This window comes from Vombatus ursinus, unplaced genomic scaffold (assembly GCF_900497805.2).
Source record: "Vombatus ursinus unplaced genomic scaffold, bare-nosed wombat genome assembly UNPS02014798.1, whole genome shotgun sequence".
In the NCBI taxonomy this organism is placed as follows: Eukaryota; Metazoa; Chordata; class Mammalia; order Diprotodontia; family Vombatidae; genus Vombatus; species Vombatus ursinus.
Genome location: NW_020954576.1, coordinates 41385474 through 41402014, shown reverse-complemented (window position 1 = coordinate 41402014; position 16541 = coordinate 41385474). Strand labels below are relative to the sequence as shown.

General features: G+C 36.8%; 1 protein-coding gene across 6 annotated transcripts in view; it reads left to right on the top strand.

Moving 5' to 3' along the window:
• TRAF5 (TNF receptor associated factor 5) overlaps nt 1-16541 on the top strand; it is a 53526-nt gene that overhangs the window by 33894 nt on the left and 3091 nt on the right. For all 6 annotated transcript variants that reach the window (XM_027870887.1, XM_027870885.1, XM_027870886.1 and 3 more), the window contains 7 exons: nt 2259-2360; nt 6219-6383; nt 7193-7270; nt 8809-8883; nt 12390-12482; nt 13869-14009; nt 15648-15816. In XM_027870887.1, the coding sequence (XP_027726688.1) occupies nt 2259-2360; nt 6219-6383; nt 7193-7270; nt 8809-8883; nt 12390-12482; nt 13869-14009; nt 15648-15816 (823 nt within the window). The remainder of the gene's footprint in view (nt 1-2258; nt 2361-6218; nt 6384-7192; nt 7271-8808; nt 8884-12389; nt 12483-13868; nt 14010-15647; nt 15817-16541) is intronic.

Sequence of the window (16541 nt, the reverse complement as noted above, 5' to 3'; positions counted from 1 at the left end):
AGATAGATACTGTGTGGTTTATAACTCAGGACAGAAAATTGGGAGATGAAGACCTTCCTAGTGCCCAAGGCTCTCTTGAGTTTCTGTTCTTAAAGTCTTTCAAGTGACTCAGGTCCCTCTACTCTTAACAGATCAGAACACCAAGATGTATTGCAGTTTATTGAACATACTAAGCTGTCTCATATCTACTCATTTGGTGCCCTTCTCTTCCCTCCCCCCGCCCCCTGCCCAGACACATGTATACATTGTCATTACTGTTTTTTCCTGGAGATGGAAATTCTGCTATTGCTATCAAAGCTAGGTAGAGGAATGCAATATAATCAAAATACCTCTCCTACCCACTCCATGCCCCCCACCCCAATACAGTGGAGTCATGGCACTACAGTATAATTATCCTTATTTTGTTGTATTGGTGGTGTTATATGGAGTCAAAAGGCTTGAGTTTGAGTCAGCCATTTATTGCCCATGTAACCTTGAGCAGAAGAGTTCACCTTGTTGGGTTCCAGTGTCCTTTTCTGTAAAATAAGGGAGTCAATTAAGATGACTCTCACAATCCTAACACAATATAATTTGTGATTGTATTCCTCAGTAAGTACACATCCAGGTTCTAGGACCTTCTTTCGTCTTCCCATCAGATTGAAAGTGACTTTCCTTGTTGGTCAGTAAAATAACAGTAACATGTAGGAATACAGGTAACACAATCTAGGGGGGCACTCATAGAGCATAGAATTAAGGAATCTACCAAATTTTAGAGCTAGGTGTTATCTTAGGGGCTCGTTTTATCCAACTCCTTCATTTTTATAGATCCTAGGGACTAAGTGACTGACCCAACAACCCCCAGCCACTGAGTATGGTAGAACTAGACCTAGAAACCAGTTTTCTTAGTCTTTTTCTATTAACCTTTATATTATGCTATGCTGGGCAAGAGATGGGTGTGTGCTCATGCATGTGTTTGTGTAAATATATGTGTTAGTAAATGAATAAGTAATGATTTCCAGATTCCTCTGTAGTGTGAGATTTTCAAACAATTGGCATTCCTGTGTACAGTAATTGAGTTGACTTTATTCCAAATTCAGCTAATTTTGCACGTATAATTTGGTTTATAAATTCTGAAATTTTATTTTACCTTCTGTTGGGTCTGTGCATTTGGCTGAGATCTGTGTTTTTCAATGTTTTTTAGTGACCCTTCCAAGCCTTTAACCATATCCTTTTCCCAGTTGTATAAAAGCTGCTATTGGGGAAGCATAGACAAAGTAGTATACTAAACTCCTTTTATGAGGAGTTAGAGCACCTAGTGGGGCATATGTGTTGTTTGGGGAAAATGGGAAGATAGGAACTGAAAGGGGTTTCACACTTTGATCTGAAAAAGTTCTCAAAAGACTAGAAATGTGTAGAGAGGCTGGTCTTTGTGAAGTTCAAGAAGCTTTGTACTGAACTTTGTGTGGAAGTAGGAAAGAAATATGGTCAATGTGCCCCTGTGGTTTAAGTGTCATGGAAGGACATTGAAAAACAACGTAGCCAAATTAATAGAGTGTGCCACGTGTGATCCTCTGGGTCTTCAAGTGCGGCCATTTGACTGAATCCAGACTTCACAGTTCTGAAGTTTGGATTCAATCAAAGAGCCACACTTGAGGACCTAGAAGGCCACAGGTTCCCCACCCCTGGTTTAAGTTAAGTACATGAGTTCTGAGGGGATGTTGTGGCAGAGTAGTTAATCTGGGAGAACTCCCTGAAGAAGTTGAGTAAAGTATTGAATGGAGGAATGAATTTGGATTGGCAGAAAGGAGAGTTAAACGACATGCTAACTTTGTCCTACAAAAATAGCTTTCTGAAGTCTTGATGTTGCCCTAAGCCAGTAACTAAGCACTAGTAGATGCTAACATTTGTGAGTAAGGTAATTGTCTCCACTAAGGCAGGAAGTATCAACTAACCCACATCCCCACCTCCTATGAGAGTTTGAGGTCAAGTTCATAACTGGGCTCCTCATGCAACAGATCGCTGGGCATAGGGCTACCCAACTTCTGCTGTAAATGCTCCATCACGGTTATATGTCTGTGACAGACTTTTCAGTTTTGTGGTGAGTCAGATTTTTTCCTCTCAAGGAAAGAAAAATGTTTCCTGTTTTCAAGCCTCTGTCCGGAATTCCATCTATAGATTTAGCTGATACCTCTCCTCCTTTGAAGTGTGTCTGATGGTCAGATTGTTGTCTTCATTAGACTTGATGTGTGTATGTGTGACCGACAGTGCTTTTCTTTCAGGTGTTTAAAGATAATTGCTGCAAACGAGAAGTCCTCAACTTACAGGTTTTTTGCAAAAATGCTCCCCATTGTGCTGCCAGGATGATTCTGGGTCGATTCCAGGTGGGTCTGAGATAATCTACCTTTAACTCACATTAAGGTTCCGTCATTAAAACCATTCTGGGCACACAGCACCGTAACAGATGTTCTACAATAATCATTGTTCTTTCTATGAGTTTATAACTGGAGATAATATTCACTTAGCCAGAGAGAGTTGGTATGTTCATTAAAGAAAGGCCATTGTAAGAGAAAGACTTGCATAAAGTACAAATGGAGGAAATGATGCATTCAGTGTGTATGTGTGGAGGGGGGGTTGCTTAGTAAAGAGGGAGCCACAGTGAGTTTCTCTTCAAAGGTTTCACTTCAAGCTTTCATTCAATTTCACTTTTCCATTTAGCTAAAGAAACATTCTCTTAAATAGAAACCTCAAGCTGAAGGTGTAATGGTTTAATTTTGGCAGGTCTATGTCAGGTCCATCCACAGAGTAAATAAGAATGTTAGTGTCTCTAACATTTGGCAAACTGCCAGGAGGCTGTTGAAACTTTTCTTTTCTTCAAAAACATTTTTCACATGTTTCATTTATTCACAAGATTCATTCTTAATTCTGTTCTTGTTATTGTTCACTTGTTTTAAGTCATGTCGAACTCTTGGTGACTCCATTTGGGGTTTTCTTGGCAGAGATACTGGAATGGTTTGCTATTTCCTTCTCCAGTTTGTTTTACAGATGAGGAAACTGAGACAAATAGGGTTAAGTGACTTGTCCAGGGTCACACAGCAAGTAAGTGTCTAAAGCCAGATTTGAACTTGGGAAAATGAATCTTCCTGACTCTGGGCCTGGCACCCCATGCACTATGCCACCTAGCTGCCTTGTCACTTCATTAGGGAGAACTATCCACAGTATAAGTTAATAAAATTAGATATTTCTCATTTTAAAAACTTCTGAACTAATCTAGATATGATGGCAATTACAAGTTGTTATTGTCCCAGTGAATGCATCTCCCAGCAAGATCCATTAAAGAAAAAGGAAGCAAACCATTTGCTGCAATATTGACAAATATTGATATTTGCTCCATATTGACAAAGGAGTGAAGTTTTATCACAGGCTCAGGATTACCTAGTTATGGTCCTGTAAGTTAAATAAGGGCAATGATAACCATGCCATTATCCACCAAACCATGACCCAATTCTTATTTAACTAGGTAATCCTGATCCTATGATAAAAAGTTGTTCCTTGGTCAATTTAATTGACTTTAGTATAACAGGAGCTGCTTACCTTTTCTTCTTCTCTATTCCCCTTTTTATCTGACTGCATTTTTTGAGGATCTACTTTGCATACACCTGTGCTCTGTGGTATAAAAATCAATAAAAGACCTAGTTTATTATCAGAGGTGGGGGGGCAGAGAATATAGAATAAAAACAAGCCGCACATGTGGGATGGTATGTCCCATTCTTGATCTCATATTCACCCACAAGTTTCCATCTCCATGATACAGAACTCTGAAATTTTCCTATCTGGTCACAGTGTCCGCTCTTTATATTTCACTAGTCCCATATCTATTCTTTGTCCTCATCCCAACCTCCTATCTCTCTTCCCAGCTTTCCCAGTTCATCATCAAGGAAAATCTCACTTTTCTCCCTTTGAAATATTTTTATATGTAACTGCAAATCTTTATTATATATCATTGATTTTTTTAAAAAGCATGTAACAAGTTCAACACATTGTTTCCAAAGCTACTCTGCTTGTATCCACCTCTGAATTTCCTTTTGTTCTCTTCTGTACTTTAAAAAAATATTCCATTGCTGTTCTTTTCTTTTCTTTGGCATCACTCTCATTTCCTTCCCATTTCTCCTTACTCAAAAAAAGGGGGGTCCATCTTGTAATAAATTATAACAAAAAAATGAATATGTATGCTCATTGGCTATGTCTGAAAATCTGTCCCATTCTGTACCTCCAGTCTACCACCTGTCTGCCAAAAGGAGGAAAGTATGCTTTATCTTGGGTCATCTGTAGTTGTGGCTGGTCATTGCATCGATTAGTTACATCTTTCAAATTATTTTTCTTTACAGTGTGGTAGTCACTGTATAAATTGTTCTCCAGGTGCCGTTCACTTTACTGTTATTTCCAACAAGTCTTCCTAGGTTTCTCTAAATTCATCCCTTTGGTCATTTCTAAGGGTGCAATAAGGTTCCCCAATTAATAGGTTCTCCTTGTTTCCAAATCTTTGCTAAAAACAAAAAAGTGCTGCTCTACATTTTTTTTTAACATATGGGTCCTTTCCTTTTTCCTCTGTTCTCTTTGGAAGTATAGGCCTCGAAGTGGTATTGCTGGGTTAAAAGGCATGTGGTTTAATGTCTTTTGAGTATAGTTCCAAAATACTTTTCAGAATAGCTGGTTCATGGCTACACCAACAGTGCAATACTGAGTTTATCCTCTCACAATTATCATTTTCCTTTTATGTTATCTTTGCCAATCTGAGGGATGTAGGGTAGAAGCTTAGAGTTGTTTTAATTTGCATTTCTCTTATAGTGATTTCAGGCATTTTTCATATGGTTGGCGATAGCTTGCTGAGAACTACGTGTCCATATACTTTGCTCATTTTTCTACTGGGGAATGGCCCTTGGTTTTTTTGGTTTGGTTTTGTTTTGTTTTTTTAGGCAATTGGGGTTAAGTGACTTGCCCACAGTCACACAGCTAGTAAGTGTCAAGTGTTTGGTCTGAGACCAGATTTGAACTCAGGTCCTCCTGACTTCAGGGCTGGTACTCTATCCACTGTGAAACCTAGCTGCCCCTACCTCGTTCTTAAATTTTTAAATCAGTTTCCTGTTTTCCTTTCTAACTTTAATTGCATTTTTTTGTGTATGTACAAAAACTTTTCAGGGCATCTAGGTGGTGTAGTGGATAGAGTGTTGGGCCAGGAGTCAGAACCACTCATCTTCCTGAGTTCAAATCCAGCCTCAAATACTTAATTAGCTGTGTGGCTCTGGGCAAGTCATTTAATCTTGTTTGCCTCAGTTTCCTCATCTGTAAAATGAGCTGGAGAAGGAAATGGCAAACCACTCAAGTATCTTTGCCAGAAAACCCAAATAGGGTCATGAAGAGTCAGAAACAACTGAACAACAATAAACACTTTTAAAATCTGATATGATAAAAATTGTCCATTTTATCTTCTTTGATTATCTCTATCCCTTATTTGGTCAAGAAGTCTTCCCCTGTAGTTAATTATGAAAAATATCCCCTTCCCTAGCAGCTAGCACATTGCCTGGCACATAGCAGATGATCAATAAATGCTTGAATTTAATTGAAATCTAATTGAATACAAACTGTATGTCTTTACTTGCCTCTTCTTTCCTAATCTTCTCCATCTCCAAACAAAGGCAGTTTCTACATTCCCTAGCCAAAGTAGCTCCTCTTTCTACTTCTTCTCACTGCTTACCTTCTTAGCAGAAACAACTTATAGCTTTAAAATGGTAAAATTAGAAGGCAACAGGACCAAATACAGTGGCAGCACATACTGCATTCATCACATTGTCAATATTTCCCATATATCTCCTGTAGTTCCTTCTGTGGAACCGGAGGCAGCTAGGTAGCACAATGGATAGAGGATTGGGCCTGGAGTAAAAAAGAACTGAGTTCAAATCCAGAGTCAAATACTAGCTGTGTGATCTCAGGCAAGTCATTTAACCTGTCTGTCTCAATTTCCTCTACTGTAAAATGGAAATAAAAATAGCACCTTCTTCATAGAGTTGTTGTGAGGATAAAATGAGATAATATTGGTGAAGTGCTTAGCAGAGTAGGCAGCACATTGTAGGTGTTTAAATACTGTTCTTTTTCCCTTTCCCCACTGGGGTGATCATTATGTGTCTTCTCTCTATACTGATGCTAATTAATTGAGAATACAGTCATATTAATATGTGTTTTAGGATCACCTTCTACAGTGTTTATTTCAATCTGTGCAATGTTCTAATGAGTGCTGTCAGGAAAGAGTCCTTCGAAAAGATTTGAAAGACCATTTGGGCTTACATTGTCAGTTTCGAGAGGAAACATGCCCATATTGCAAAAAGGATATAGTGGTAATCAGTTTACAGGTAAGTCTGAATAATTTGAATGACTGTAATAGAACAGTTACTGTACAAAGAACACGTTATTAAGCCCCAAACTTCTAACTTGAAAAATCTACTGCTCTTTGGGTTATACAGCTGATTTGCAGAATCAAAAGATTTCAAATATAATCTAATATAAACTCCTCAGTTTGTTCCTGCTACCAAAAGAATATTCCTTCTTTGGATAAATGTATTTCAGCTCTAATTCACTTAAGAAGTCGAGGCATGTGTCTGTACTTATGGACAATGTGACATAAATAGCAACGGGCTGTTAAAATTTTTGAACACTCTATGTAGGGTTTCAGCTAACAAATAACCAGAAAAGTGGGTCTTTTTTCAGATTAGCTCTCAAAAACATCATCATTGATGTGTTCCTCTGTGTCACTACGTCAACCACTAATGTGTTTGTGAACTATATCACCTCCCAAAATGGGAACCCTGACTTAACCATCTCCTAAGTCAGATACCCCTTGTGGTCTTAATTCAAATTTTAAAATGATAAAATATTTGGAAGTGTTCCTGTTCCTGTCTCATCAGATTGTTTTGGATCAATGTTGGTTTAAGATTTAGCAAAAGTATAAAATATTATATTGGCTATTAATTTTTATTTAAGACCTTCACTGTTCAGAAGAGACCACAGCATATACTCTCTGGTTTTCAAGAGTTTCCACTATTAAAAAAAAATAGATATTTATAAACACACACAATGAGACCTCCCTTCCTAACCCCTGCTGAAAAGAAAAGACAGCCCTTATGTATTTTGTTTTCTTTTCATCATCTATTCTGTTTTTCAGAATCACAAGGAAAAATTTTGCCCTGACTACCCTGTATCTTGTCCCAATAACTGTTTACAAATTATTCCAAGAACTAAGGTACTGTAAATGAGCAGTTTGAGTAGAGTTACTAAACACTTTTAGTAGTTTTCAGTACTGTAGAATTGATAATACTAGAGATCTAAGGTTATTGCTAGGACCTGTCTGCCTGCTTCTCTGTGATTTTCCTCCCTGCTGTAGTCCCAAATGTTCTTTTTTTTTTTGTCATCATAGCCTTACCCTTGCAAACCTAAGCATGTTTTTTCCTCCTCTCATCCAAACATCTGTCTCTTCTTTTTCCCCCTACCCAACCCAATCTTTGTCTCTCTAACCTTTATATTATAGGGTACCTACTTCCTTATTTTTATGAATGTGTGATCTCATCAATGTGATGAGTACTTCCTCCATTGATGTAACCCATTTATACCATTTTGTCTATGTACTCCCATAAAAATTCCATGGTATTAAACTCATTGTGCAAGAGCCTTCTTCGGTACCTCTTGACATTGTGTGGAAGAACCTGTCAGGCACACAGGCTGTCTGTTGGTTATCCCTTGCTATCACTACATAACAGGCTCACCTGCTTATCCTGCCATACACCTGTCTGATGACATCTTTTATATTTATTGTCCAGCAGAATTAGTTCTTCATATGTTGCAGCCTTTTCGCCCCGTCATGCATTTCTCCATTGCTCTTTGGGTGACTGGCATCCTTGGTTCTGCTGACACTGTGGTATGCCATGATTCATGGCCATAAAACATTGCTAGAAGAATTCTTATATTAAAAAGATGGGTATCAGAATCCTTGTGCTTCAACTAAATGTATCTTGCAACTGTGTCTATTCCCTTAATTCCTTGAATTTTCTCACTTCTGGACATTTGTTCATGACATTTCCCTTGCCTGGAATGATTTCACTACCCAGCAGAGGGCATGGCACTTAATGCATAACTGATTGATTGACTGGTGCCTTTATCTCCATCACCATACTGCATCCTCCTTCTCCCATCAATAACCAAAATTCAACCCTTCGTTCAGGACCTAATTCAAATTTTATGTATGCCATTAAACTCTCCCTCATCACAGAGTGATTGGGATTCCTATAATACTTAGTATCTGTGCCACCCAAAGGGCACTTAACATATACTATATTTTGTTATAGATATGGCCACTCTCTAAAGCCCTACTCAAAATGGCATTGAGAAGACCTTGAATTCTCAAAGGCTGTGTCATTAGCTCATGTAGTTTCTACTACATAGTACAGACCGGGTGACAATTAGATACCACCCTAGTTGTTAGTAGTTTAGGCTCCCTTGATTCAATTTATATTTACCTATCTGTGTTTATGTTCTGTCTTTCTTTCTGTTTGTTGAATAGAAATAATTAACCATGAATTGTGCTACTATATATATTTTATTTTCATCTTGTCTTCTTTATTAGAATGAAAGCTTCTTGAGAGCAAGGACTGGTTTTGCTTTTCTTTGTATTTCTAGCATGGAGCACAGAGCTTGACACATAGTAACTTAATAAATGCTTGTTGATTGACTGATTATAGTTGAATCAGTAATGTTGAATCTGCTTGGGACTGTTCATATTCACAGGTTGATGAGCATATTACTGTGTGTCCTGAGGTGGAACAAGAATGCCCCTATAAGCATTATGGTTGTCCTGTAAAGGTATGGAAATTAATGTTTCTTAATTTGGCCCTCCCTGCCCCCCTCCACTACTATGCAATTTATTTCACAGTCCTTGATGGTATTTTTGCATGCAGCCTAAAAACTGAGGTTTACATTTAAGGTCCAGAATAATCTCTTAAAGTTCTAGGAATATAGCAGTGATAGTCATTCACGGTTTTGACTCCAATTCTTCCAGTGTTTCTGGAATTTCTTGAGTTTCTTACAATGAATTGATTCCCATGTGTATAATATAAATTTTCCTGAGATAATTTCTATTACAATATTAAATAAACAATAATAAGATGTCAAATAATCCCCCAAAGGGCTATAAATCTGTGCATACCCTTTGATCCAGCAATGCCGCTGCTGGGTCTGTATCCCAAAGAGATCATAAAAAAGGGAAAAGGATTCTCATGTACAAAAATATTTGTAGCAGCTTTTTTTGTGGTGGCAAAGAATTGGAAATTGAGGAGATGCCCATCAATTGGGGAATAGCTGAACAAGTTGTGGTATATGATTGTGATGGAGTACTGTTTTTCTATAAGAAATGATGAGCAGCCAGATTTCAGAAAAACCCGGAGAGACTTACATGAACTGATTCTGAGTGAAGTGAGCAGAACCAGGAGAACATTATACACAGTAACAGCAACATTGTGTGATTATCAATTATGGTAGACTTAGCCCAGTAGTACAATGATCCAAGATAATTTCAAAAGCTTTATGATGGAAAATGCCATCCAGAGAAGGAGCTGTGGAGTCTGAATGCAGATGGAAGCATATTATTTTCACTTTGTTATTGTTTTTTGTGGTTTTCCCCTTTTGTTCTGATTCTTCTTTTACAACATGACTAATGTAGAAATATGTTTAACATGATTGTATATGTGTAACCTATATCAGATTGCTTGCTGTCTTGGGGAGGGAGGGAGGAACATTTGGAACTCAAAATCTTACAAAAATGAATGTTTGAAAACTATCTTTACATGTTATTGGAAAAAAATAAAATACTATTAAGTGCAAATAAAAAAAGAAGTCAAATTATCCAAAAGGTAAAGAACCATTGAAATGTGGTAAGTGGAAGCCTTAGCTATCAGTGCCTAGCTTTAGAAAATTGTCCCTGGATACAACCCTAAATATCTGGTTGTGATGAAATGTTAGGTTTGGGTCAGGTACAGAAAACAATTTCAGAGATCCCTTTTTGATAGAGCCTACTGTTCAAAATGTCAGCTCTGAAAGAGAATGGCTGATTTATTTGAAGTTTGAGTACAAATATTATGTTTGTTTTATTATGTATTCTAATTAGAAGCAGTAATCACACAGAGAAACTACAAATCATTCCCTTTGGATTGGAAATATATTGTGTTGTTTTGTGTCCAGTTAACTTGGGCTGTAAATTAAATTAAGGTGTACTCTTTGTGCACACATTAGCTAGCTAATGAAAGAAGATTGTCCAGGTACTACAAATTTGATGGATCCAATCACCACGTAGATAAGAAATTTTTGGAGATAATGGAGAATTGAGTGCATCTATGTGTTGTACAAAAGGCATGTGACCTCAAGGAAAAGGAAGAATCCTTAGTTAGACATGCCATTTAATGATCAGATATTTTCATCTTCCCCTTTGGAGAACCTACTTTCGTCTTTTGAGTCTTTTGAGACTGTCACATATTATGGTAAATTCACAGAATTTCAAAGTTATAAAAAACTCTAATTTAGTCCAATTTATAAACTAAAAAGAGTCGTTACTACACAGCATGTCTGACAAGTGGTCACCTGGCATTGGCGTGAAGACTTCCAATGAGGCAGCCAACCTTTGGATAGCTTAAAATAGTAGGAAGTTTTTCCTTACATGCCTAAATTTGTTTCTTTACAGCTTCCTCCCATTGCTCCTGTTTTGGTCTTTTGCAGTCAAAAAGAACAAACTTATTCCCCCCTCTACCTGATGGCTTTCATCTTGTTGATGAGAATCAGAGATAGAATGGCATTCCCCCTTGTTAATTCCTTTACCTTTTAAAGGATAAAATCAGCATTAAGACGAGTCGAGAAGCTATTGGCTACTGTGTTTGGGACAGAGAGAAGTGACAATCTTTAACAGATACCTGGATAATTGAGGGAGCTAGGTGATTCAGGGGATAGAGCACTGGCCCTGGAGTCAGGAAAACCTGAGTTCAAATTTGTCCTCAAATACTCACCAGGTGTGTGACCCTGGCCAAGTCATTTAACTTCTGTTTGCCTTAACCCAGTAGAGAAGGAAACCGCAAACTACTCTAGTTATCTTTGCCAAGAAAACCCCATAAGGAGTCATGAAGAGTTGGACATGACTGAACTAATGAACAACAATCATTACTATTGCTTGTCTCTGTGCCAGGCTTGTGATCTGTTTGCTAAACTTACCTATTTCCTCTTTCTGCCCATGTGGTTTATAATATACTCAAGCTAACAAAACTGCTTCTATATATGTCTCCAGTGAACTTCACCCAAATGATCTCCACCATGTTTTGCTTCTCTGACTCTTGGATCTCTTTACAAGTTACCTCCTTAGTAAACAATGCTTCCTATATCACCTAGTAACTATCTTTTTTTTCTTTTGAATATGCTGTATCCATTCATATCTACATTACAATAATGTTTCTCATCTTACAAAATCTTACTGATACCAGTAAGAGATCAAATATGCTTCTTTACATTGGGACCCATAGTTCATCTTGCTTGTTGCCTACACTGCATGCATCTATATGTGGATATTTGAAGCCATTCATTTTACCCCAACTCCTTTTCTATTTTTTGTTTTCTATGAACATCTGGGTATTTCAATAGCTATTTGTCCTCCTACATTATAGCATCTGTCTATTGTGTCTATATTTTCAGCCATGATCCAGAAATGTAAATCACATTTTCAGACACCAATTTCTTAACCAGCTGTTTATGTCCCATTGCTTCTCTTTTGTCCCCTGCCTTCAATGAGCAGCAGTGACTAAAAATACCACTAATGTTGCTGTTGTATTTAACAAGAGTTTATAATCTTTGGCAATACTTTTTAGGTTCTATCTACACTTGTAGTCATGTAAACTATCAGAAGTAACAGTCATCTTTTTTAACCAGTCCTGGGATGATCTCTGTTGTTACAACACCCACAGATGGATGGTCCAGTTTCCCACAGCAGGAAGTCATGAAACCACCAGGACTCTTCTCTTTTTCCTGCGATCCTATTTGGACGATATTCCATTTGACAATACTTGTGAATCCACCTTATCATTCATTGGAGGACTAGCAGCTGCGTCCTCCTTAAAGTACCAAAGAGTACTCCCCATTCTTCAGAAAGTTTCGAATTTGTTTTTTAGATTATCATGTAATTCTGGAACTGGAAGGGAACCCTGCATTTAAAGCAAGTGAACATACAAATTCTTGAAAAGTGTGCAAAGATAGCCTTAATGAAAAATGTCCCTATTTTCCCATTTCTGAGGCATGCTTTTTGACTGCTTGTCTTTTTCTTTATTTTTGCTACTAAGGATAAAAGGGTAAATCTTAAGGAACATGAGAATTCTGCTTTGAGAGAACACATGCTCCTGGTTTTAGAAAAGAACTCCAGATTAGAAGAACAGGTAAACTCTGAAGTATAATTTTTAAAAACTAAATAGAATTTACCTTCCTTTTTAAAATCCCTAAATATTTGTATTTTACTGTACATCAATATTAGCTAACTGGAAGCAGATGTTTTTCTATGAAGTAATTGTTCATACTTTAAAAAGACAAATGCTTTTATGTCATGTCATCCTTACATATTATGAAGCAGCACAGATAGCAAGGGAGCCCAATGAGTAAGAGCACTGGAGGAGTCAAGGAGACCTCATTTCAAATCCGGACTCAGACAGCTGTATAACCTTGGGCAAATCACTTTCCCTCTCTCAGCTTCAGTTTCCCCATCTGTAAAACTGAAATAAAAACAGAACTTATCTGATAGTCATGTTCTAAGGATCAAATAAGAAACTACATACAGTGCTTTGCAAACCTTAAGGCACTATATAAATGCTAGCCAGTACTAACACTGCCAGCAAGGACATCTAAGGAACTATGAAACAGGTTTTTTGTTAGGTTTTAGTTTCTTCCTTTGAAAAGTCTACAGGATGCATACATGACATGATTAGCCAGGTTTAGTTCTGTTTCAGGTCCATGGGGCTTCATCTTCCAAAAACACCCTTCTCTATTGGTAGGAACAGAGCCCTTGTATAAGCTTGTCTGATACGGCCTCAAACTAGCCATGTAAATCTCCACAAAATTAAATGTGGCCTAAATGATCAGGCTACGAGCAACTGATTAAAAACAAATTGCTGATAATATGGTATAAGATGTAACTGTTTTCTGATTGCTTTGTGTACTTTGTGGGATAAAAACCACTGAACTTCGAATTAAAAATCTGGTTTCAAGACCCAGCTTCATCCCCAACTACCTGTATACATTTGGACAAATAATTTAATAATTTAAGCCTCAGTTTTTCTATCACTAAAATAGAGGTAACAAATAATATTGTGCCTACTTCACAAGGTTGGGAAGATCAAATGAAATTTATTTGAATGTGCTTGTAAAATATGCTATACACATATAAGGATTATTATTATTGCATGCCTATCTAGATTATAAACATTCTTGAGAACTAGGGCTATGTCTTGTGCTTTTGTATGCCATGTAGCACCTCATGTAGCAGTTTTAGATGGTGGTCATTCCTTAAACATATATAGAATGAATAAATAAACTTGGTACCAGTCTTACAATTCTTTAGGTTAATGGTCATTGCTATGAGAGGTGCTATATTACCATATCATTGGTTAAATTAAAAAAAAAAGCTGATACAATTTTTTGAGATCTTATAGAATTTTAAAGAACTTTATAAAACTGCCTTTTTCCTCTAATGCTATACACTATTTCTTTTAACTTAATTATGTATTTTTAAATAACTTCCTTTTTTTCTCCATTCTAATTTCTTTTATTAGATTTCTGACTTGCACAAGAACTTAGAATTAAAAGAAAGTAAAATTCAGCAATTAAGTGAAACTGTGAAGAAATTTGAAAAGGAGTTTAGGCAGTTTGTACAGCTGTTTGGCAAAAATGTTAACTTGCTGGCAAGTACCCAGGTGAGATACTAACCATCCAAGATCAGTTTTTTCCTTTCATTTGCCTATAAAGTTTGGTAATAACTATTATGATCTATTGGACCACTAATATTCTCTTGATCTCAGAGTCACTGCAAGGATATGTAGTTTATGTTGTGTAGTCAATAAAGTAAATTCCTTTGGAAAGAAAATGCTACAGTCTTTCCAAAATCCCTAAAGTTAAAATGACATTGAAATTTACAAATGTCAATAAATTATTAATGAACTTCCAATGTATAGTGAATTTATCATGATTAGACATATGATATATGAAAACATTCCAGAAGTTGGTTTATGGATAAGTCTAAAAGTAGTCCATTCGCTAGGCAGAAGCCATCTACTCAGTGGTGTTTGGCAATGCCTCTCCCCCCACCCCAGCTCAGGCTAAGATACCTGCCTATTTCTTAAAGATTTCAGCAAAAGGGTCTGAGGTTTCTAAGTTTCATCATTCTGCTTAATATTTCAAATTTATTATTGAACATTATTAAATCATTTCTCTTAGCTGCCCTTTCTCCTCCCCAGCCCTAGATCTGAGAGCCATTGATACTGCGGGGCCTACTTCCATGGGGTATAGATGATGATAGTATGCCTGACTAGGCAGGAAAGGGCACACTTAGGTTTTAGTTTCTTCATCTATAAAATAAGAAATTTGGACTATATGATCTCAGAGAAGAGATATTGTGAGGCTTAAATGAGATGTGAATAGAGGGGAAGCACTTTGTAAACCTTAAAGTATAATATAAGTACAAGTTATTATTATTAGTTAATGAGTCCTCAAGCCCCAGTCTGGTGATGACTTCATTCCCTGAGTCTTCGACTGCACTCCTGCTGAACTCAAGTTTATAGAGAGATACAGAGGTGTACTAATAAATGTTTAACAACAGGGCTTTATAGAAAATATTTAAAAAGTATTCACGTGCACTTTAAGTTTAATCAGCATTAAGACTTTCTTAAATCTAGAAAATCAGCAAGACAAAAGTCATGATTTGTAGAGCTGAAAGATACCTTGGAGACAGAGGTATGCTACAGCCAGCTCACCCCTGTCTCCAAAGTATCTTTTAGCTCTAAATACTGTAATCCATTTGTCTTAGTTTCTGTCTATTCTTAGCACTGTTATGGGTAGAATGGAAGTATGGAGTGGGGATGGGAGAGAAGAAAGGGTGAAGGGTTACTTTGGAAATCATGAGTATTAATGAATTATGAATGTTTCGTTTATTATCATGATAAGACATTGAGTATTTTTGAAGATTAAACAAAATGGTTTACCTATAAAACTAAATTTAGCTGATCTACTAGACAAAAGGTGCATGGTATAGTGAAAACAGTGTTATGTTTGAACTAGCCTTTGTCCCATGGGAAAGCAATTTGACCTTTGCTTCTGAAATTCCTCTTCTACAAATTATCTATTATCTCCCTCACCCTCAGAACTGATATAAAGAACAAACTATATTACATGTATAAAATGCTATGTATGGGAGCTATTTCGTAAAAAAGGGTACTTTTGTGGGATATAGATGATGGCAGTAAAACCTATTCAAGGAAATGGAATATACCTGGAATATTGGCTGAAATTCTTTTTTCTCTCTCTTTCAAATTTTATGAACGTTATTACACTTGAAGGTTCTTGCCAGTCACATTGATAAATCTGCTTGGTTGGAAACACAAGTCAGGGAGTTACTAGAGGTGGCTAACCAGCAGCAAAACAAATTTGATCTAAGACCTTTGATGAATACAATTGATACTATAAAGCAGAAGATCACTTTGCTGGAAACCTATGACCAGAGATTGGGTATGTTGATATTTTATTGATTGCTTTTGGTTGTTTTGGAAATTAGGGCCAAATTACTGTAGATTTATGAAACAGAGGCAATTAGGTGGCAGAATAGATAAGAGTGCCAAATGTGAAATTGGTAAGATGCACATTTGAATCCTGCCTCAGACTAGTTATATAACCTTGGGCTTATCTTCTCTCAATTTCCTTAACTGTAAAATGGGGATGATGATAGCACCTGCCTCCTAGGGTAACTGTGAGGATCAAATGAGATAATAATGTATGTAAAGCACATTACAAGCCTTAAAACACTATATAAATGGTGGTTATTATTAGAAACAATTAAAAATAAGAACCCAGACAAGACAAATTGAAAACTACTGTCCCCACCTTTGATTAGAAGCAAAACATATAAGATGTATTGCATCTGATGTTCTGAGCAGTATTCTAAAAAATAAAGATCTCTATAGTTGGCCTCCACAGGTCTATAAAAGGCCAATGGATGAAGAAATGGGAGCCAGAAATGAGGAGATAAAGTGGATGATGGGTGGCAGATGCCCATATGAAAGATAGGAAAAAATGGTTGCTTTGGGTTCTTTATACAAAACTTTGGGCAATCACCTTACACAGGCTGTGCTGATTGAGTCTTGAGCACAGTCCTCTCAATACCCAACTTTCTATAGCACAGTGAATAAGCAGAAATTTTTTGTTTTGTTTTTAATTTTTTTTATAACAATTTTGGC